The sequence below is a fragment of the Dipodomys merriami genome, unplaced genomic scaffold, assembly GCF_024711535.1.
Source record: "Dipodomys merriami isolate MVZ:Mamm:240054 unplaced genomic scaffold, mDipMer1.0.p SCAF_373, whole genome shotgun sequence".
NCBI classification, from domain to species: domain Eukaryota; kingdom Metazoa; phylum Chordata; class Mammalia; order Rodentia; family Heteromyidae; genus Dipodomys; species Dipodomys merriami.
Genome location: NW_027205304.1, coordinates 691284 through 706780, shown reverse-complemented (window position 1 = coordinate 706780; position 15497 = coordinate 691284). Strand labels below are relative to the sequence as shown.

The following is a 15497-nucleotide window of genomic DNA, read 5'->3' as shown; positions in this document are numbered from 1 at the left end:
TTTTCCTGATCAGGCTTACTTTGAAGCAAGATCCTCAAATCTCAGCCTCCTGAGTAGCTAGGATAACAGGTGTGAGCCACTGGCACCCAGCTCAATCCTCTCTTTTAAAAGAAAATTATGAAACAAAACCATCCTGCAATTCTCCAGTCTTGCGGGGGGGGCGGATAATGGGTACTGGGGACCTAATCTCAGGACTCAAGCTCTTGCTCAGCTTGACTTTTTCACCTGGACTTGTAGCTCACAGCTCTAGTATTGGCTTTTTGCTGGTTAAGTGAAGATAAGACTCTCTCAAATTTGTTTGCCTGAGCAGGCTTTAAGCCTCCTTCCTCAGATCTCAGCCTCCTGAATAACTACAATTATAGGTGTGAACCATTGTTGTTGAGCTCCATTCACTCCCTTTTATCTACCATTTTCTCCCTCTTACTTTTCACACCTAGACTCATTGCAAAAGTTTTTAATCTTCAAATAACTATAACTTGCCATTTACCCTTACTAGCTCATATAGTAGCTGTAATGACCTGAATGACTTCCTGTTATGACCTTGAGTATTTTCAGATCTTTATATTCTTTGGCTTTCCTACAGTATCATGTGATATAGCTGAACATGTCTTTTTTTTTTTTTTTTTCGGTCGTGGGACTTGAACTCTGGGCCTGGGTGCTGTCCCTCAGCTCTTCAGCTCAAGGCAAGCGCTCTACCACTTGAGCTACAGCGCCACTTCCGGTTTTCTGGTGGTTTATTGGAGATAAGAGTCTCACGGTCTCTCCTGCCCGGGCTGGCTTTGAACCGCGATCCTCAGATCTCAGCCTCCTGAGTAGCTAGGATTACAGGCGTGAGCCACCAGCGCCCGGCTATGTCTTATCTCTTGAAATTTTTTCTTCCCTTGGCCTCTATGATTCCATACTCTCCTGATTCCTCTACCATTCTGACCACAACAGTTATCCTTCTGGTATAAAAATGCCTGGTACACAGTAGGCACCAACAACTATGCACTATGTAAATAAATAGCTAAATGGATGAAATCTTCCTCTTTCTTCCTTAGCAGCATATCCTCTAACAGGCAGCTGTAAGAATTAAATGTAGTCTCTGTAGTTTCCTCTAATATCCTATCCTAACTCTCCCTCATTTTTTTTTTTTTTTTGGTCGGTCAAGGGGCTTGAACTCTGGGCCTGGGCATTATCCCTCAGCTCTTCAGCTCAAAGTGAGCGTTCTACCACTTGAGCCACAGTACCACTTCCAGTTTTCTGAGTGGTTTATTGGAGATAAGAGTCTCACAGACTTTCCTGCCCGGGCTGGCTTTGAACCATGATCTCAGCTTCCTGAGTAGCTAGGATTACAGGCATGAGCCACCGATGCCTGGCTCTCTCCCTCAATCTTGAATTATCAGCCCAAGTATATTTTCACAACTATGGCTGAACTCACTAAAACCACTTTCCTCTCTTTTTGTCTGGCCTTGATGTAAGAATGATTTTGAATTAGTTGTTTCGGTTGGTCTTTCTGCCTGTGCTCATGGCCACCTTGGATTTTCTCCATTTTTTCATTTTTTTAGGAAGACAAAACAAAACACTTGTGACATAGGGGAAATAAAGAAGAGAATCTGCCAGGCGCTGTTGGCTCACACCTGTAATCCTAGTTAGCAGGAGGCTGAGATCTGAGAATCATGGTTCAAAGCCAGCCCAGGCAGGAAAGTCTGTGAGACTCTTATCTCCAAAATGAACCATCAGAAAACCAGAAATGGCTGTGGCTCAAAGTGGTAAAGTGCCAGCCTTGAGTGAAAAAGCTCAGGGACAATGCCTAGGCCCTAAGCTCAAGCTCGATGATGGGGGTAGGGGAGGAGAATGGAATAAAAGAAAAAAAAATCACCACCTCAGTGTTTCATGTCTTGGGTTGAAAAATCTCAGCTTGATTTATAAGATTATTTCTTTGTTGTTTTGTATGTTCCCTCCCCCACAGTATAACCCCTGCTTTCACTGTATTTGATGTCGGTATAATTTGTGGAGGAGAAGGGGAAAAACAAGTCGTTTAAATAAGGATACAGGTGGACCCGTAGCAACAATGAGAAGTACAAGTTGTCATGTCGAAAATGAACTTTACAACTATGGTGGGGGGGGGGGGGAGGAGAGGCTGGGAAAGGATGGGAAGGGGAAACAAAGGAGGAGGCTACAATGCTTGTTAAGAAATGTACTCATTATCTTGCCCATCTAATTGTAACCCCTCTGTACAGTATTTTCACAATAAAAAATAAATAAAAATTAAAAAAAAAAGAAAAATCTCAGCTTGCTGAAAATTCCCTAATTTCATAAAGGAAATACCTAAGCCAAACATAAAAATGTGTCTGACAATACTTACGAGCTTCCATCTTTCCTCTGCTCTCAGGGAAGCTACTAAGTGTCTTCTCAGAAGGTGCAAGAATTGGTTGGCTTGCCTTAGATGTCCCTCTCTGAGGGATAACTTCATTTTCTGGAGAGGCTGAAATCTGTGGATCCCTGAAAAGAACATTGTTAAATAAAAAGTTGAAAGGGAGGGGCTGGGAAGGTGGCTCAGTGGTAGAGTGCTTGCCTTGCATGCATGAGGCCCTGGTTCGAATCCTCAGCACCACATAAGCAGAAAAAGCCGGAAGTGGCACTGTGGCTCAAGTGGTAGAGTGCTCGCCTTGAGCTGAAGAGCTGAGGGACAGCACCCAGGCCCAGAGTTCAAGCCCCACAACCGACAAAAAAAAAAAAAAAAAAAGTTGAAAGGGAAGCCAGGCACCAGTGGCTCATAGCTGTAATCCTAGCTACTCAGGAGACTGAGAGCTTAAGGATCAATGTTCAAAGCCAGCCCACGCAGGAAAATCCATGAGATTCTTATCTCCAATAAACTATGAAAAAAGCTGGAAGTAAAGCTGTGAGTGACTCAAGTAGTAGAGTTCTAGCCGTAAGCAAAAGAAAGTAAAGGACAGCACCCAGACCCTGAATTCAAGCCTCAGGACTGGCAAAAAAAAAAAAAAAAAAACCTTGAAAGGGAGACATAGTATCTATATTTTGAGTAATCCAAAGATAAAAGGAAAATAGAAGAATCTGAGACAGAGGCTAAATGTATAGCTTGGTGGTAGAAAATGTACTTAGCATACACAAAGCTGGATTTAATCCCCAGCACCAAAAAATAAATAAAACTCTTACAACTACTTAAGTCATTTTACCCAATTCTTTTATGTATTTTTCCCCAATTCAAACAAGTTATCTTTCTTGTTCTAAGAAAAATCAATATAATCTGATAAATGACTAGCTAGACAAACAGAAAAAAAGAGATCACCATTGCCTAATGTTAACTCTATTCTGTTTTCTACTTACCTTTCTGGCATAGACTTACCCACTGGCATTACCATTAGCAGTAGTAGCAGAAGAAGCAATTCTTCTTTTTTTGTGTAACTGGGTGCATACTACACATTGGGCACAGGAAGTCTCTGTCAAATTAAGGCCAGATTCCCTCTCTCCTGAAACAAAATATAGAAGCAGAGAAGCAATAAAGGAAAACCACCTCTCCATAATTTACTACCTATAATACTATAATTAAAATATTTCTTCCCTGCTGTCCAGAAGGGCCTTTTGTCATATGAGAGATCTTTAAAACTTTAAAATTTCAGGGAATTATTAAATAGTAACCCTTCTGTACAACACCCTAATAATATCAATAAAATTGTATTTAGAATAAAAAAATGGCCAGGCAGTGGTGCTTCATGCCTATAATCCTAGCTACTCCAGAGGCTCAGATGAAATCTGAGGAGTATGGTTCAAAGCCAGCCCAGGTAGGAAAGTCTGTAAGACTCTTATCTCGAATTAATCACAGAAAAAGCCAGAGTGGTGTTGTGGCTCAAGTTGTAGAGTGCTAGACTTGAGCAAAAGGAGTTTAAGGACAATACCCAAGTCCAGAGTTCAAGACCTAGGACCAGAAGAAAAAAAAAAATCCAGGTATCAGTGGCTCACACCTGTAATCCTATCTATTCTGGAGTCTGATATCTGAGGATCCCAATTTGAAGCCAGCCTGGGCAGGAAACCCTGAGACTCTTGGGGGGGTGGGGGGAAGCCAGAAGTAGAGCTGTGGCTCAAGTAGTAGCATGTTAGCCTAGAGCAAAAGAAGCTCAGAGACAGGCTGGGCACTGGTGGCTCACGCCTGTAATCCTAGCTACTCAGGAGGCTGAGATCTGAGGATCAAGATTCAAAGCCAGCCTGGGCAGAAAATTCCATGAGACTCTATTTCCAACAAAACATTCAGAAAAACCAGAAGTGGTGCTGTGGCTCAAGTGGTAGAGCGCTAGCCTTGAGTTGAAGAGCTGAGGGACAGTGCTCAGGCCCAGAGTTAATGCCCTATGACTGACAAAAAAAAAAAAGGGGGGCTGGGAAGGTGGCTCAGTGGTAGAGCGCTTGCCTTGCATGCTCGAGGCCCTGGGTTCGATTCCTCAGCACCACATAAGCAAAGAATTAAAAAAAAGTCGGAAGTGGCACTGTGGCTCAAGTGGTAGAGCGCTAGCCTTGAGCTGAAGAGCTGAGGGACAGCACCAGGCCCAGAGTTCAGGCCCCATGACCAGACCCAAAAAAAAAAAAAAAAAAAAAGAAGAAGAAGAAGAAGAAGAAGCTTAGAGACAGCACCCAGGCCCTAAGTTCAAGCCCCAGGACTGGTATAGAAAACAAAGATGGTCTGGGAAGGTGGCTCAGTGGTAGATCGCTTGCCTTGCATGCATGAGGCCCTGGGTTCGATTCCTCAGCACCACATAAGCAGAAAAAAAAAGCCGGAAGTGGTGCTGTGGCTCAAGTTGTAGAGCGCTAGCTGAAGAGCGGAGGGACAGCGCCCAGGCCCAGAGTTCAGGCCCCACGACTGGACCAAAAAAGAAAAAAAAAAAAGAAAACAAAGAAAGAAAGAAAGAAAGAAGAGAGAGAAAGAAAGAAAGAAATTTTTCAGTAAACTGTATCACAGTCTTTAAGCCTTTCAGATTTATCCACTTCATTCTAGAACAGCTAAGTCATGATAATTTTATTTTATATATGTAAAAAAATTATATGTAGTATATATTTGGGGGGAGGGGGAGTCCTGGAACTTAAACTCAGGGCCTGGGAATTAGCCCTGAGCCTCTTTCTACTCAAGGCTAGAACTCTACCAATTCAGCCACAGCACCACTTCCAACTTTTTTGCATGATTTATTGGAGATAAAAGTCTTATGGACTTTTCTGCCAGGGCTGGCTTCAAACTGTGATCCTCAGATTCAGCCTCCTGAGGAGCTAGGATTTCAGGCATGAGCCACTAGCACCTGGCTGTAATATATTGTATATAATTATTTCCTCAATCTCTTTCTAGTAATTCAAGTACAGAAAAGAATGGCTGATATGTTAAACCATTCTGCTTAGTCTTATGACTGAGAGAGTTCTTTATTCTAAAACTCCTGAGCAAGGGCTGGGGGCAAGGGCAGGGGGGGACAGGGAAAGGATAGTAGAAAAACAAAGGAGGGGGTAACAATGTTCAACAAGAAATGTACTCATTACCGGGGGCTGGGAAGGTGGCTCAGTGGTAGAGTGCTTGCCTTGCATGCCTGAGGCCCTGGGTTCGATTCCTCAGCACCACATAAGCAAAAAGAAAAAAAGCCGGGAGTGGCACTGTGGCTCAAGTGGTGGAGCGCTAGCCTTGAGCTGAAGAGCTGAGGGACGGCGCCCAGGCCCAGAGTTCAGGTCCCACGACAGGACCCCCCCCAAAAAAAAAATAGAAATGTACTCATTACCTTACTCATGTAACTGTAACCTCCCTGTACAGCATCTTTACAATAAAATAATAGTTAAAAATAAACTCCTAAGCAGCAGCTAAGACAGTATTAAAAGCAGAAATAAACAAGCATATGCAGAATCTAAGAAATCTGAGAAAACAATTATTTTTCCCTAAGTAAACCATAAATATATAAAATGAATCCAAATAGCATTTTAAATTTTTAGGTGAGGGCTGGGAAGTTGGCTCAGTGGTAGAGCACTTGCCTTGCATGCATGAGGCCCTGGGTTCGATTCCTCAGCACCACATAAGCAAAAAGAAAAAAAGCTGGAAGTGGCGCTGTGGCTCGGGTGGCGGAGCGCTAGTCTTGAGCTGAAGAGCTGAGGGACAGTACTCAGGCCCAGAGTTCAGGCCCCACAACTGGACCAAAAAAAAAAAAAAAAATTTTTAGGTGAGGCTGTATGTTCTGAACTCAATGTCACCTACTTTCCTCAAAGTCTGTGCCTTTTATCTCAGATGGTCTTGCTAGAGTTGTATTGATAGGAGATTAAGTATTTCAAAGTATAGGAGATTAAATATTTCAAAGTACCCTTCGGGAAACAGTCAAACTACCCAGTATAAATCATACCTAAGCAGTCCTGGAGGGACTTCTGCAGTACAATCTGGACAATCTCCTCAAATTCTGCATTAGTAAGACTTGTTTTTTCCTGCAGAGACAAAATGAAAGAAGGAAAACTGCTTATCTTTCATAGTTTTCTCCTCTTACTAGTCAGATACCTCCTTTGGATGAAGATGTAAGTTCACAAGACTAAAAGCATGATAACAAAAAAACTAAGGGGTCTATCCACTTTATGCCAGATCTCCTGAACATAAAAGGCATCAAAGAAAAAGAAATGGTTTCGATAAAGTTTCTGTCTATATCCACTCCCACATCTATCCCCCTTCACTCTTTTTTTTTTTTTTTTTTGCCAGTCCTGGGGCTTGAACTCAGGGCCTGGGCATTGTCCCTGAGCTTCTTTTGTTCAATGCTAGTGCTCTACTACTTGACTCACAGTGCCACTGCCAGCCTTTTCTGTTTATGTAGTTCTGAGGAATTGAACCCAGGGTTTCATGCATGCTAAGCAAGTACTCTACCACTAAACCACATTCCCAGCCCCTTCATTCACATTTTTTTGTTGTTATTAAATGTTTTCATAAAAATATTTTCCCAGCTGGGTGCCAATGGCTCACTCCTATAATCCTAGCTACTTGGGAAGCTGAGATTTAAGGATCATGGTTCAAAGTCAGCCCAAGCAGCAAAATTGATGAGACTCTTTTTTTTTCCCCGTGGAGCCTGAACTCTGGGTGTGGGCACTGTCCCTCAGCTTTTCAGCTCAAGGCTAGAGCTCTACCACTTGAACCACAGCACCTTTTCTGGCTTTTTCTGTTTATGTGGTACTGAGGAATCGAACCCACAGCCCTATGCATGCAAGGCAAGCACTCTACCACTGAGCCACCTTCCCAGCTCCTCAATGAGACTCTTATCTCCAATTTACCACTAGAAAAATGGAAGTGGCGCTGTGGCTCAGGTGGTAGAGTGCTTGCCTTGAAGTGATGAGCTCAGGGACAGTGCCCAGGCCCAGAGTTCAAACCCCACAACCAACAAAAATAAATAAATAATATTTTCCCTTTTGGAGAAGAAAATGAATGTCCAATGAAAGGAATAAAAATCTAAACTAAACTAAATGTAGTACACAACTATAATCCCAGCTTCTTGGGAGGCTGAGGCAAAAAGATTCCAAGTTCCAGGCTAGCCCAAGCAATGTAGGAAAACTCTCAACAATTCAAAACAAAAAAATAAATAAACTGGGGCTGGGAAGGTGGCTCAGTGGTAGAGAGCATGCCTTGCATGCCAGAGGCCCTGGGTTCAATTCCTCAGCACCACATAAGCAAAAAGAAAAAAGCCGGAAGTGGCGCTGTGGCTCAAGTGGTAGAGCACTAGCCTTGAGCTGAAGAGCTGAGGGACAGCACCCAGGCCCAGAGTTCAGGCCCCACAGACCGGACCCAAAAAATAAATAAATAAATAAATAAATAAACTACTTTTGCAGGGTGACCAGTGGCTCACACCTGTAATCCTAGCTACTCAAGAGGCTAAAATCTGAGGATCATGGTTCAAAGCCATCCCAGGAAGAAAATTCCATGGGACTCTTATCTCCAATAAATCACCAAAGAGCTGGAAGTGGAGTTGTGGGCTCAAGTGTAGAGCACTAGCCTTGAGCAAAAAGAGGCTCAGGGAGAGCACCGAGGCCCTGAGTTCAAGCCCCATAACCAACAAAAAAAAACAAACAAACACTTTTTTCAAGAAGTGGTAGAGCAATGGAGTCATGACTCAAGTAGCACAGTGCCAGCCTGGAGCAAAAAACTAAACAGAGCTTAACCGTGAAGTTCAAGTTGAAGAAATGGAAAATCATCTCTGATGACCAAGTTAATGTAACATGGAAATGGAATTGGTAGTGACACTATAGAGTGTAAAACTATAACTTCTTGTTGTTAATTGCATAGTTGCCGCAAGAGTGGCCATGGAAGAGGGTATTGTAACTCTTAATACAGGTTCACTGAGATGGTATAGAGTTGGGGCTGACAGGTGTTTGTGTGGCCTTCATTGTTCTGATGTTATTTTGAGTTAATTATAATAAACGGATTTCTTCAAAAAAAAAAAAAAAACTAAACAGAGCATGAGACTCTGAGTTCAAGTCCCAGTATGCACATGCACACAAAAATGGGGGGAGCAGGGTGCAGGTCAGTTGCAGACTGTTTACATAGCATGCTGAAGTGATCATGGGTATAATTTTCATATCACATCTAAAAGGAAGGAGGACGAAAGAGGGAGGAAGAATTATTAAAAGTGCAGAATGAATTTCCCATCAGAAAAAGTTTGTCTAGCATAGGTGGGGAACAGAATAAAAGGAACTGTCCAACCAGAGTCCATCACTATGACTCATACCTTTTCTTTCTTCTCCATAGGCTTGTCTTGAGCCTTGCCTTTTATCTCCCATCCACTGTTTGACTCATTCTCTGTGGTTGCCTTCTCCTCCTTCTCTAACTTGGTCTTGAGCCTGACTGGCTCAGCTATTGCATCTGAGGGTCTCATTTCTAGTGTCATATGCTCCTGGGGTGAATTAGGACCTTGAAGTATCATATGCAATTTCTGTGTAGGTGGAGCAAAACTTTTCTTTGAACCCTTTCCACATTCTGAAAGAAATTCGAACAAATGAAACACAGCATAACAATAGATTACCAAACACCATTTCAGAGCTCTTAAATTCAGATTCATAGGCCTCTCCCTGTGTATCACCATCCAATTCCCTAACACTGCAATATGATAAAATAGTTCAGAGTGAAGTTGAAAAATCTGTAGCTCTTTAAGACTAGTTGATTCTGATAGACTACGTTTGATAAATACAAGAAAGTAGCAGGTGAATGATTCAAGTGTGAAAATTTTTAATTTGCTTTATCTCTGGATTAAAATTTTATGAGAAATTAGCTTAGAATTATTCAAAACCTACAAATCACTCATAACCCACTTCCTCTATAAAGAAAAACATTGTAAGTTTTTCCTAGATATATCTAATATCTCTTTCTTCTGAGCTTCCATAATACTTAAAACCTTTCTGGTGGTGTTTACCACATTTAACTTTATATAACCTTTTTTTTCCAGTCCTGTGGCTTGAACTCAGGACTTGGGCACTGTCCTTGAGCTTCTTTGTGCTCAAGGCTAGCACTCTACCACTTCAGCTACAGTTCTGACTTTTTCTGTGTAGTTTCTTGGAGATAAGAGCCTTACTTCTCCTTGCAAGGCTGGCTTCCAACTGCAATCCTCAAATCTCAGCCACCTGAGTACCTAGGATTATAGGTATGACCTATGCTATAATTTATTTTGTTTTATTTATTTTATTGTCGGTTGTGAGGCTTGAACTCTGGGCCTGAGCGCTGTCCCTGAGCTCTTCAGCTCAAGGCAAGCACTCTACCACTTGAGCTTACAACACCACTTCTGGTTTCTGGTGGTGAATTGGAGATGAGTCTCACCACTTTCCTGCCTGGGCTGGCTTTGACTGGGATCCTCAGATCTCAGCCTCTTAAGGATTACAGGCATGAGCCACCAGCACCCAGCTGCCATAAATTTTTGTTTTTGTTTTTGTTTTTTTTGTCCGTCGTGGGGCTTGAACTCTGGGCCTGGGCGTTGTCCCTCAGCTCTTCAACTCAAGGCGAGCGCTCTACCGCTTGAGCTACAGCGCCACTTCCGGCTGCCATAAATTTTTAAGTGTCTTTTTTCCTTTCTATGAGTTCATATATTTCTTGAGCAGGGTTGTTTCTAAACTGTATTTGTTTTGCTCAAAACATCTAGCAGAAAAATAATCTGGAGGCTGGGAAGATGGCTCAGTGGTAGAGTGTTTGCCTTGCATGCCTGAGGCCCTGGGTTCGATTCCTCAGCACCACACAAGCAGAAAAAGCCAGAAGTGGCATTGTGGCTCAAGTAGTAGAGCGCTAGCCTTGAGCTGAAGAGCCAAGGGACAGTGCCCAAGCCCTGAGTTCAGGCCCCATGACTGACCAATCAAAAAGAAGAAGAAGGAGAAGGAGAAGGAGAAGGAAGAGAAGGAGGAGAAGAAGGAGGAGAAGAAGGAGGAGGAGGAGGAGGAGGAGGAGGAGGAGGAGACCCTTTGATGAGAAAAATGAGCTGTTTAGAAGCAGAAATGAAATATACCAAGTAGACCTCCCTCAATCTTCACTCACCTTCGTTTTTCTGCAATGTTGCCATTTTTCCACCACTTTCTTTGCTGTTGAAAAACAAGAAAATAACTTCCATAACTGATGAAATGTGATTTTAAACATTTTTTTGGTTAGTTGTGGGGCTTGACCTCATGTCCTGGATGCTGTTCCTGAGCTTTTTTTGCTCAAGGCTAGTACCTTACCACTTTGAGTCAAAGCTCCACTTCTAGTTTCTAGGTAGTTATTGGAGATAAGACTCTCAAGGACTTTCCTGCCCAAGCTAGCTTCAAACTGTGATACTCAGATATTAGCCTTCTGAATAGCTAGGATTACAGGCATAATCCATCAGTGCCTGGCCTGCCTTTTTTTTTTAAGTGGGGGGGGGGAGGGAGTACTGAGAAATAACTTACCAAGACCCCAACATAGCTAAATGCAAAATGTTTAACTTTCCATATTTTCATTTGAGGGCACTACTAAGTAATTGAAACCAGGGTCTCATTCATACGAGGGCTCTTCTAACTGAGTTATATCCCCAGACCCAGATTCCCACCCCCTTTTTTGGGGGGTGGAGAGGTCCAGCCGTGGGGCCTGAACTCTGGGCCTGGGCGCTGTCCCTCAGCTCTTCAGCTCAAGGCTAGCGCTCTACTACTCACTTGAGCCACAGCATCACTTCTGGCTTTTTTTCTTTTTGCTTATGTGGTGCTGAGGAATCGAACCCAGGGCCTCAGGCATGCAAGGCAAGCGCTCTACCACTGAGCCACCTTCCCAGCCCCACCCCCTTTTCTAAAAAAGGGCCTCAATAATTTGCCAAGGCTACCCAGAACTCTCAGTCCCCTGAAGCATCCTTTGACATTTTTCTTTTCTGCTTCTTCTACAAATATGAGCAATTCAGGCATGCTGTTTTTTGTTTTTTGGTTTTTTTGGTCTGTCATGGGGCTTGAACTCTGGGCTTGGGCGCTGTCCTTGTGCTCTTTTTTTTTTTTAATTTAATTTAATTTGTGAACATACTGTATAGAGGAGTTACAATTACATGGGCAGGATAATGCGTACATTTCTTACCAAGCATTGCAGCCTCCCCCCTCCCCCCCAATCCCAATCCTTCTCCTTCCCCCCTCCCCCCCCGCACCGACGTTGTAAAGCTCGTTTTGGACATGACAACTTGTACTTCTCATTGTTGCAACAGGTCCACCTGTATCCTTAAACAACTGGTTTTTCCCCATCTCCTCCACAAGTTATACTGACATCAAATATAGTGAAAGCAGGGGTTATGCTGTGGGGGAGGGACATACAAAGCAACAAAGAGATAATCTTATAAATGCGTTAGAAACACATGCATGAAAGAAAAAAACATTAAAATACACATGTAAGGGTTCATTTTCCTGACATCACATTATCTGACCTTTTCCGCTTGACTCATACATATACTAGATATTACAAATAAGGGAAACCATGGGACCTATGTTTCTTTGGGCCTGACTTACTTGTGCTCTTCAGCTCAGGGCCAGCGCTCTACCGCTTGAGCCACAGCACCACTTCCGGTTTTCTAGCAGTTTATTGGAGATAAGAGTCTCACGAACTTTCCTGGCTGGCTTTGAACCGCACGATCCTCAGATCTCAGCCTCCTGAGTAGCTAGGATTACAGGCGTGAGCCACTGGCACCCAGCTAAGAGATTTTTTTTTTTTTTTTGGTCAGTCATGGGGCTTGAACTCTGGGCCTGAGCGCTGTCCCTCAGTTCTTCAGCTCAAGGCTATCACTCTACCATTTGAGCTACAGCGCCACTTCTCAGGCATGCTGTTCTAAAACAACTATTTTGCCTTCATCTGTATTATTTTTGGTGGTACTAGGGTTTGAACTCAGCCTCACGCTTGCTAGATGGGCTATCACTTGAGCCACTCCACAAGACCCTTATGGGGCTAATGATATTTGATATTGGGTCTCACATGAAGCCCACACTCTGGACTGCAATACTCCTATTTGTGTTTTCCTATGTTGCCAAATGCCAAGTGCATGCCACTATGAGTATCCCTTTCCTATACTGGACTCAAACTATGATCCCCTAAGGTCCACCTCTCAAGTAGCTAGGATTATAGGTTGGAGCTCCATGGCCTAGCTGACTTTTCCTTTACAGGAAAGAATTAGTTTCTCTTCATTTCCATCAGGGAGAAACCTGAAAATCTAGAGTGAAAATTTAGAGAACCATGAAGCAAATGTGTCTCTTTATTTAGTATAATCCTAAACAGAAGATAGAAAGTAAATAAAATTAGGCTGTAAAAGGAATACTAAAGCTGAGTGTCAGTGACTCACACCTGTAGCCCTAGCTATGAAGGAGGGTGAGATCTGAGGGTCACAGTGCAAAGCCAGCCTGGGCAGGAAAGTCCATGAGACTATCTCCAGTTACGTACCAACAAAGCCAGGAGTGGAGCTGTGGCACAAGTGGTAGAGTGCTAGCCTCTGAGCAAAAAAGCTCAGGAACAGGGCCCAAGCCTTGGATTCAAGCCCCAGGCCTGGCACAAGAATAATTATTAGCTACATATTATATTACTAACTACAAGAAGAATTAACTACTATTAACTACATATAACAAACAGTTCTCCTTCTAGAATCAAAATTTCCCCCAAAAAGATCACAAAAAGTCCACATGAAACTAATTTAAATTATGAGTCATATTAAGGAACAAAAAGCTAAATGAAAAACTAGTAACAGGGGCTGGGAAGGTGGCTCAGTAGTAGAGTGCTTGCCTTGCATGCCTGAGGCCCTGGGTTCGATTCCTAAGCACCACATAAGCAAAAAGAAAAAAAGCCAGAAGTGGCGCTGTGGCTCAAGTGGTAGAGCGCTAGCCTTGAGCTGAAGAGCTGAGGGACAGCGCCCAGGCCCAGAGTTCAGGCCCCACGACTGGACCCAAAAAAAAAAAAAAACTAGTAATGAATGAGATGATATTTGGCTATCCAACATATGTGGTTAAGCCAGTGGCTCACACCTGTAATCCTAGCTACCCAGGATATTTGAGGATTGAGGTTCAAAGCCAGCCCAGGGAAGAAAGTCCATATGACTCTTATCTCCAGGTAACCACCAGAAAATAAGAAGTGCAATTATGGCTAGAAGTGCTAGAGAGCTAACCATGAGCACAAAGAAGCTCAGAGACAGAGCCCAGTCCCTGAGTTCAAGCCTCAGGACCAGAAAAAGAAAGAGAGAAAGAGAGGGGGGGGAGGGGGAAAGGGAAAGGGAGGGAGAAGGAGGGGAAAAAGAAGCAGAGGGAGAAAAAAGAGGTGAAGGGGAGGGATGGAGAGGGGAGGGGGAATGGAAACAGAAGGGAAAGGGAGGGAGAGGGGAGAGAAGAAGGGAAGAAGGGAGGGGCAAGAAACTGAGGGTTTAGGAGAAGAAGAATGGGGAGGAGTGAAGGGGAGGGGGAAAAGGAGGAGAAAGGAGGAGGAAGGGGGCAGGAGAAGGGAAGAATGGAGGGAGAGGGACAGGAAACAGGAAAGAGGGAGACAGGGAAGGATGGAGAGGAGGTGGCAGGAAACAGAAGGAAGAAGGAAGAAGAGGGAGGAAAGAGAAGTGAGAAAGGAGGAGGAGGGACAAGAGAGGGGCACGAAACCGAAGATAAAGGAAGGAGTAGAGAGAAGGGAGAGGGGAGGGGGCAGGAAACAGAAGGGAAAGAAAGGAGAGGGGAGGGGGAGGAGAGGAAGCAGGAAATGGAAGGGAAAGGGAAGAGAAAGGAGAGGGGAGGAGGAAGAGAGGATTGGGCAGAAAAATGGAAGGGGGAAGGGGGAGGAGACAGGGAAGAGAAAGGGCAAGAAGGGAAAGGGAGAGGGAGGGAGAAGGGAGTAGGCAGGAAAAGGAAGGGGAAGGAGGAGGCAGAAGGAAGGGAAAAGGAGAGGGGAGGGAGCAGGAAATGGAAGGGAAAGGGAGGGAGGGAGGTGGGGACAGGAAACAGAGAGGAGGAGAGAGAAAGGGGACGGAAAATGGAAGGAGAGGGAGGAGGAGGGAAAAGGGAGGGGCAGGAAATACGAGAGGGAAGAGGGAGAGGGCAGGAAATGGAAGGAAGAGGGGAGGAGGAGGGAGAGGGAGAGAAAGGAAAAAGAAAAAAGACTCGTTTTAGATGGAATTCTTTTTTTTTTTTTTGTCGGTCGTGGGGCTTGAACTCTGGGCTTGGGCGCTGTCCCTCAGCTCTACAGCACCACTTCCAGTTTTCTAGTGGTTTATATTATACGAGTCTCTCCAACTTTCCGACTTTCCTGCCTGGGCTGGCTTTGAACCGCGATCCTCAGATCTCAGCCTCCTGAGTCGCTAGGATGACAGGCGTGAGCCACCAGCGCCCGGCCAAGATGGAATTCATACTTTCAGCATTAATATCTAACAACTACTGATTTCCATGCCTAATACTAGCGTTCTATTTCTTTGCGTGGACGCATCCACCCCTTCACACAGCGAATGTATATTATCTTTTTTAATCCCAATACATTTTACAAAATAGATTCTCAAATAAGAGTCCAGCTACTCTGCCCACCACAAACCCCAACCGCCCTCAGAAGTGCCCAGGCGGACAAAACTTCCGCCAACGCTTATGAATACACACGCACTCTTCACAAACTACCTCTTCTCACTTCGGGGAGTATAAGAGCCCTCACCCAAGCCCTGTGCCCGCACCCAGTAGCTGCTGCCTCCTCTCCTGCCTGCTCTCGTCCATATGGCCACCAATGCTCGCCATGCACCCCCACTGTCACCCCCGAACTCGGCCCTCCCTGCAATGGGGGGGGGAATCAAAGCTTAGTAACTACAAAATGCTCCCCTACCCCCCCCCAGCCAGCCCCCTTCCTCCCCTCAGCCACTTTCTCTTCAGGACAGCCATGAAAATGGGAGATACCCGGAGCCGAGGCCCTCTCAGGGGACGGATGGCGGCTCCGGACGCCCCGTTTCCCCCTGAGCAGCCGCTGAGGGACTCGGAACCTCTTCCCCCTGCTCCAATAATCATTTCCCGCCTAGACACTATCGGGTTTTTTTTTTTTTGGTTTGGGGGTGATG

General features: G+C 44.4%; 1 protein-coding gene across 2 annotated transcripts in view; it reads right to left on the bottom strand.

Annotated features, from left to right (window-relative positions):
* The window catches only part of Zcwpw1 (zinc finger CW-type and PWWP domain containing 1), a 35869-nt gene that overhangs the window by 20049 nt on the left and 323 nt on the right, over positions 1-15497 (bottom strand). For both annotated transcript variants that reach the window (XM_069989219.1, XM_069989220.1), the window contains exons 2-6: positions 10499-10542; positions 8712-8959; positions 6357-6435; positions 3350-3473; positions 2348-2484 (exon numbers count right to left, since the gene is read on the bottom strand). In XM_069989219.1, the coding sequence (XP_069845320.1) occupies positions 2348-2484; positions 3350-3473; positions 6357-6435; positions 8712-8959; positions 10499-10523 (613 nt within the window). In that variant the 5' untranslated portion in view covers positions 10524-10542. The remainder of the gene's footprint in view (positions 1-2347; positions 2485-3349; positions 3474-6356; positions 6436-8711; positions 8960-10498; positions 10543-15497) is intronic.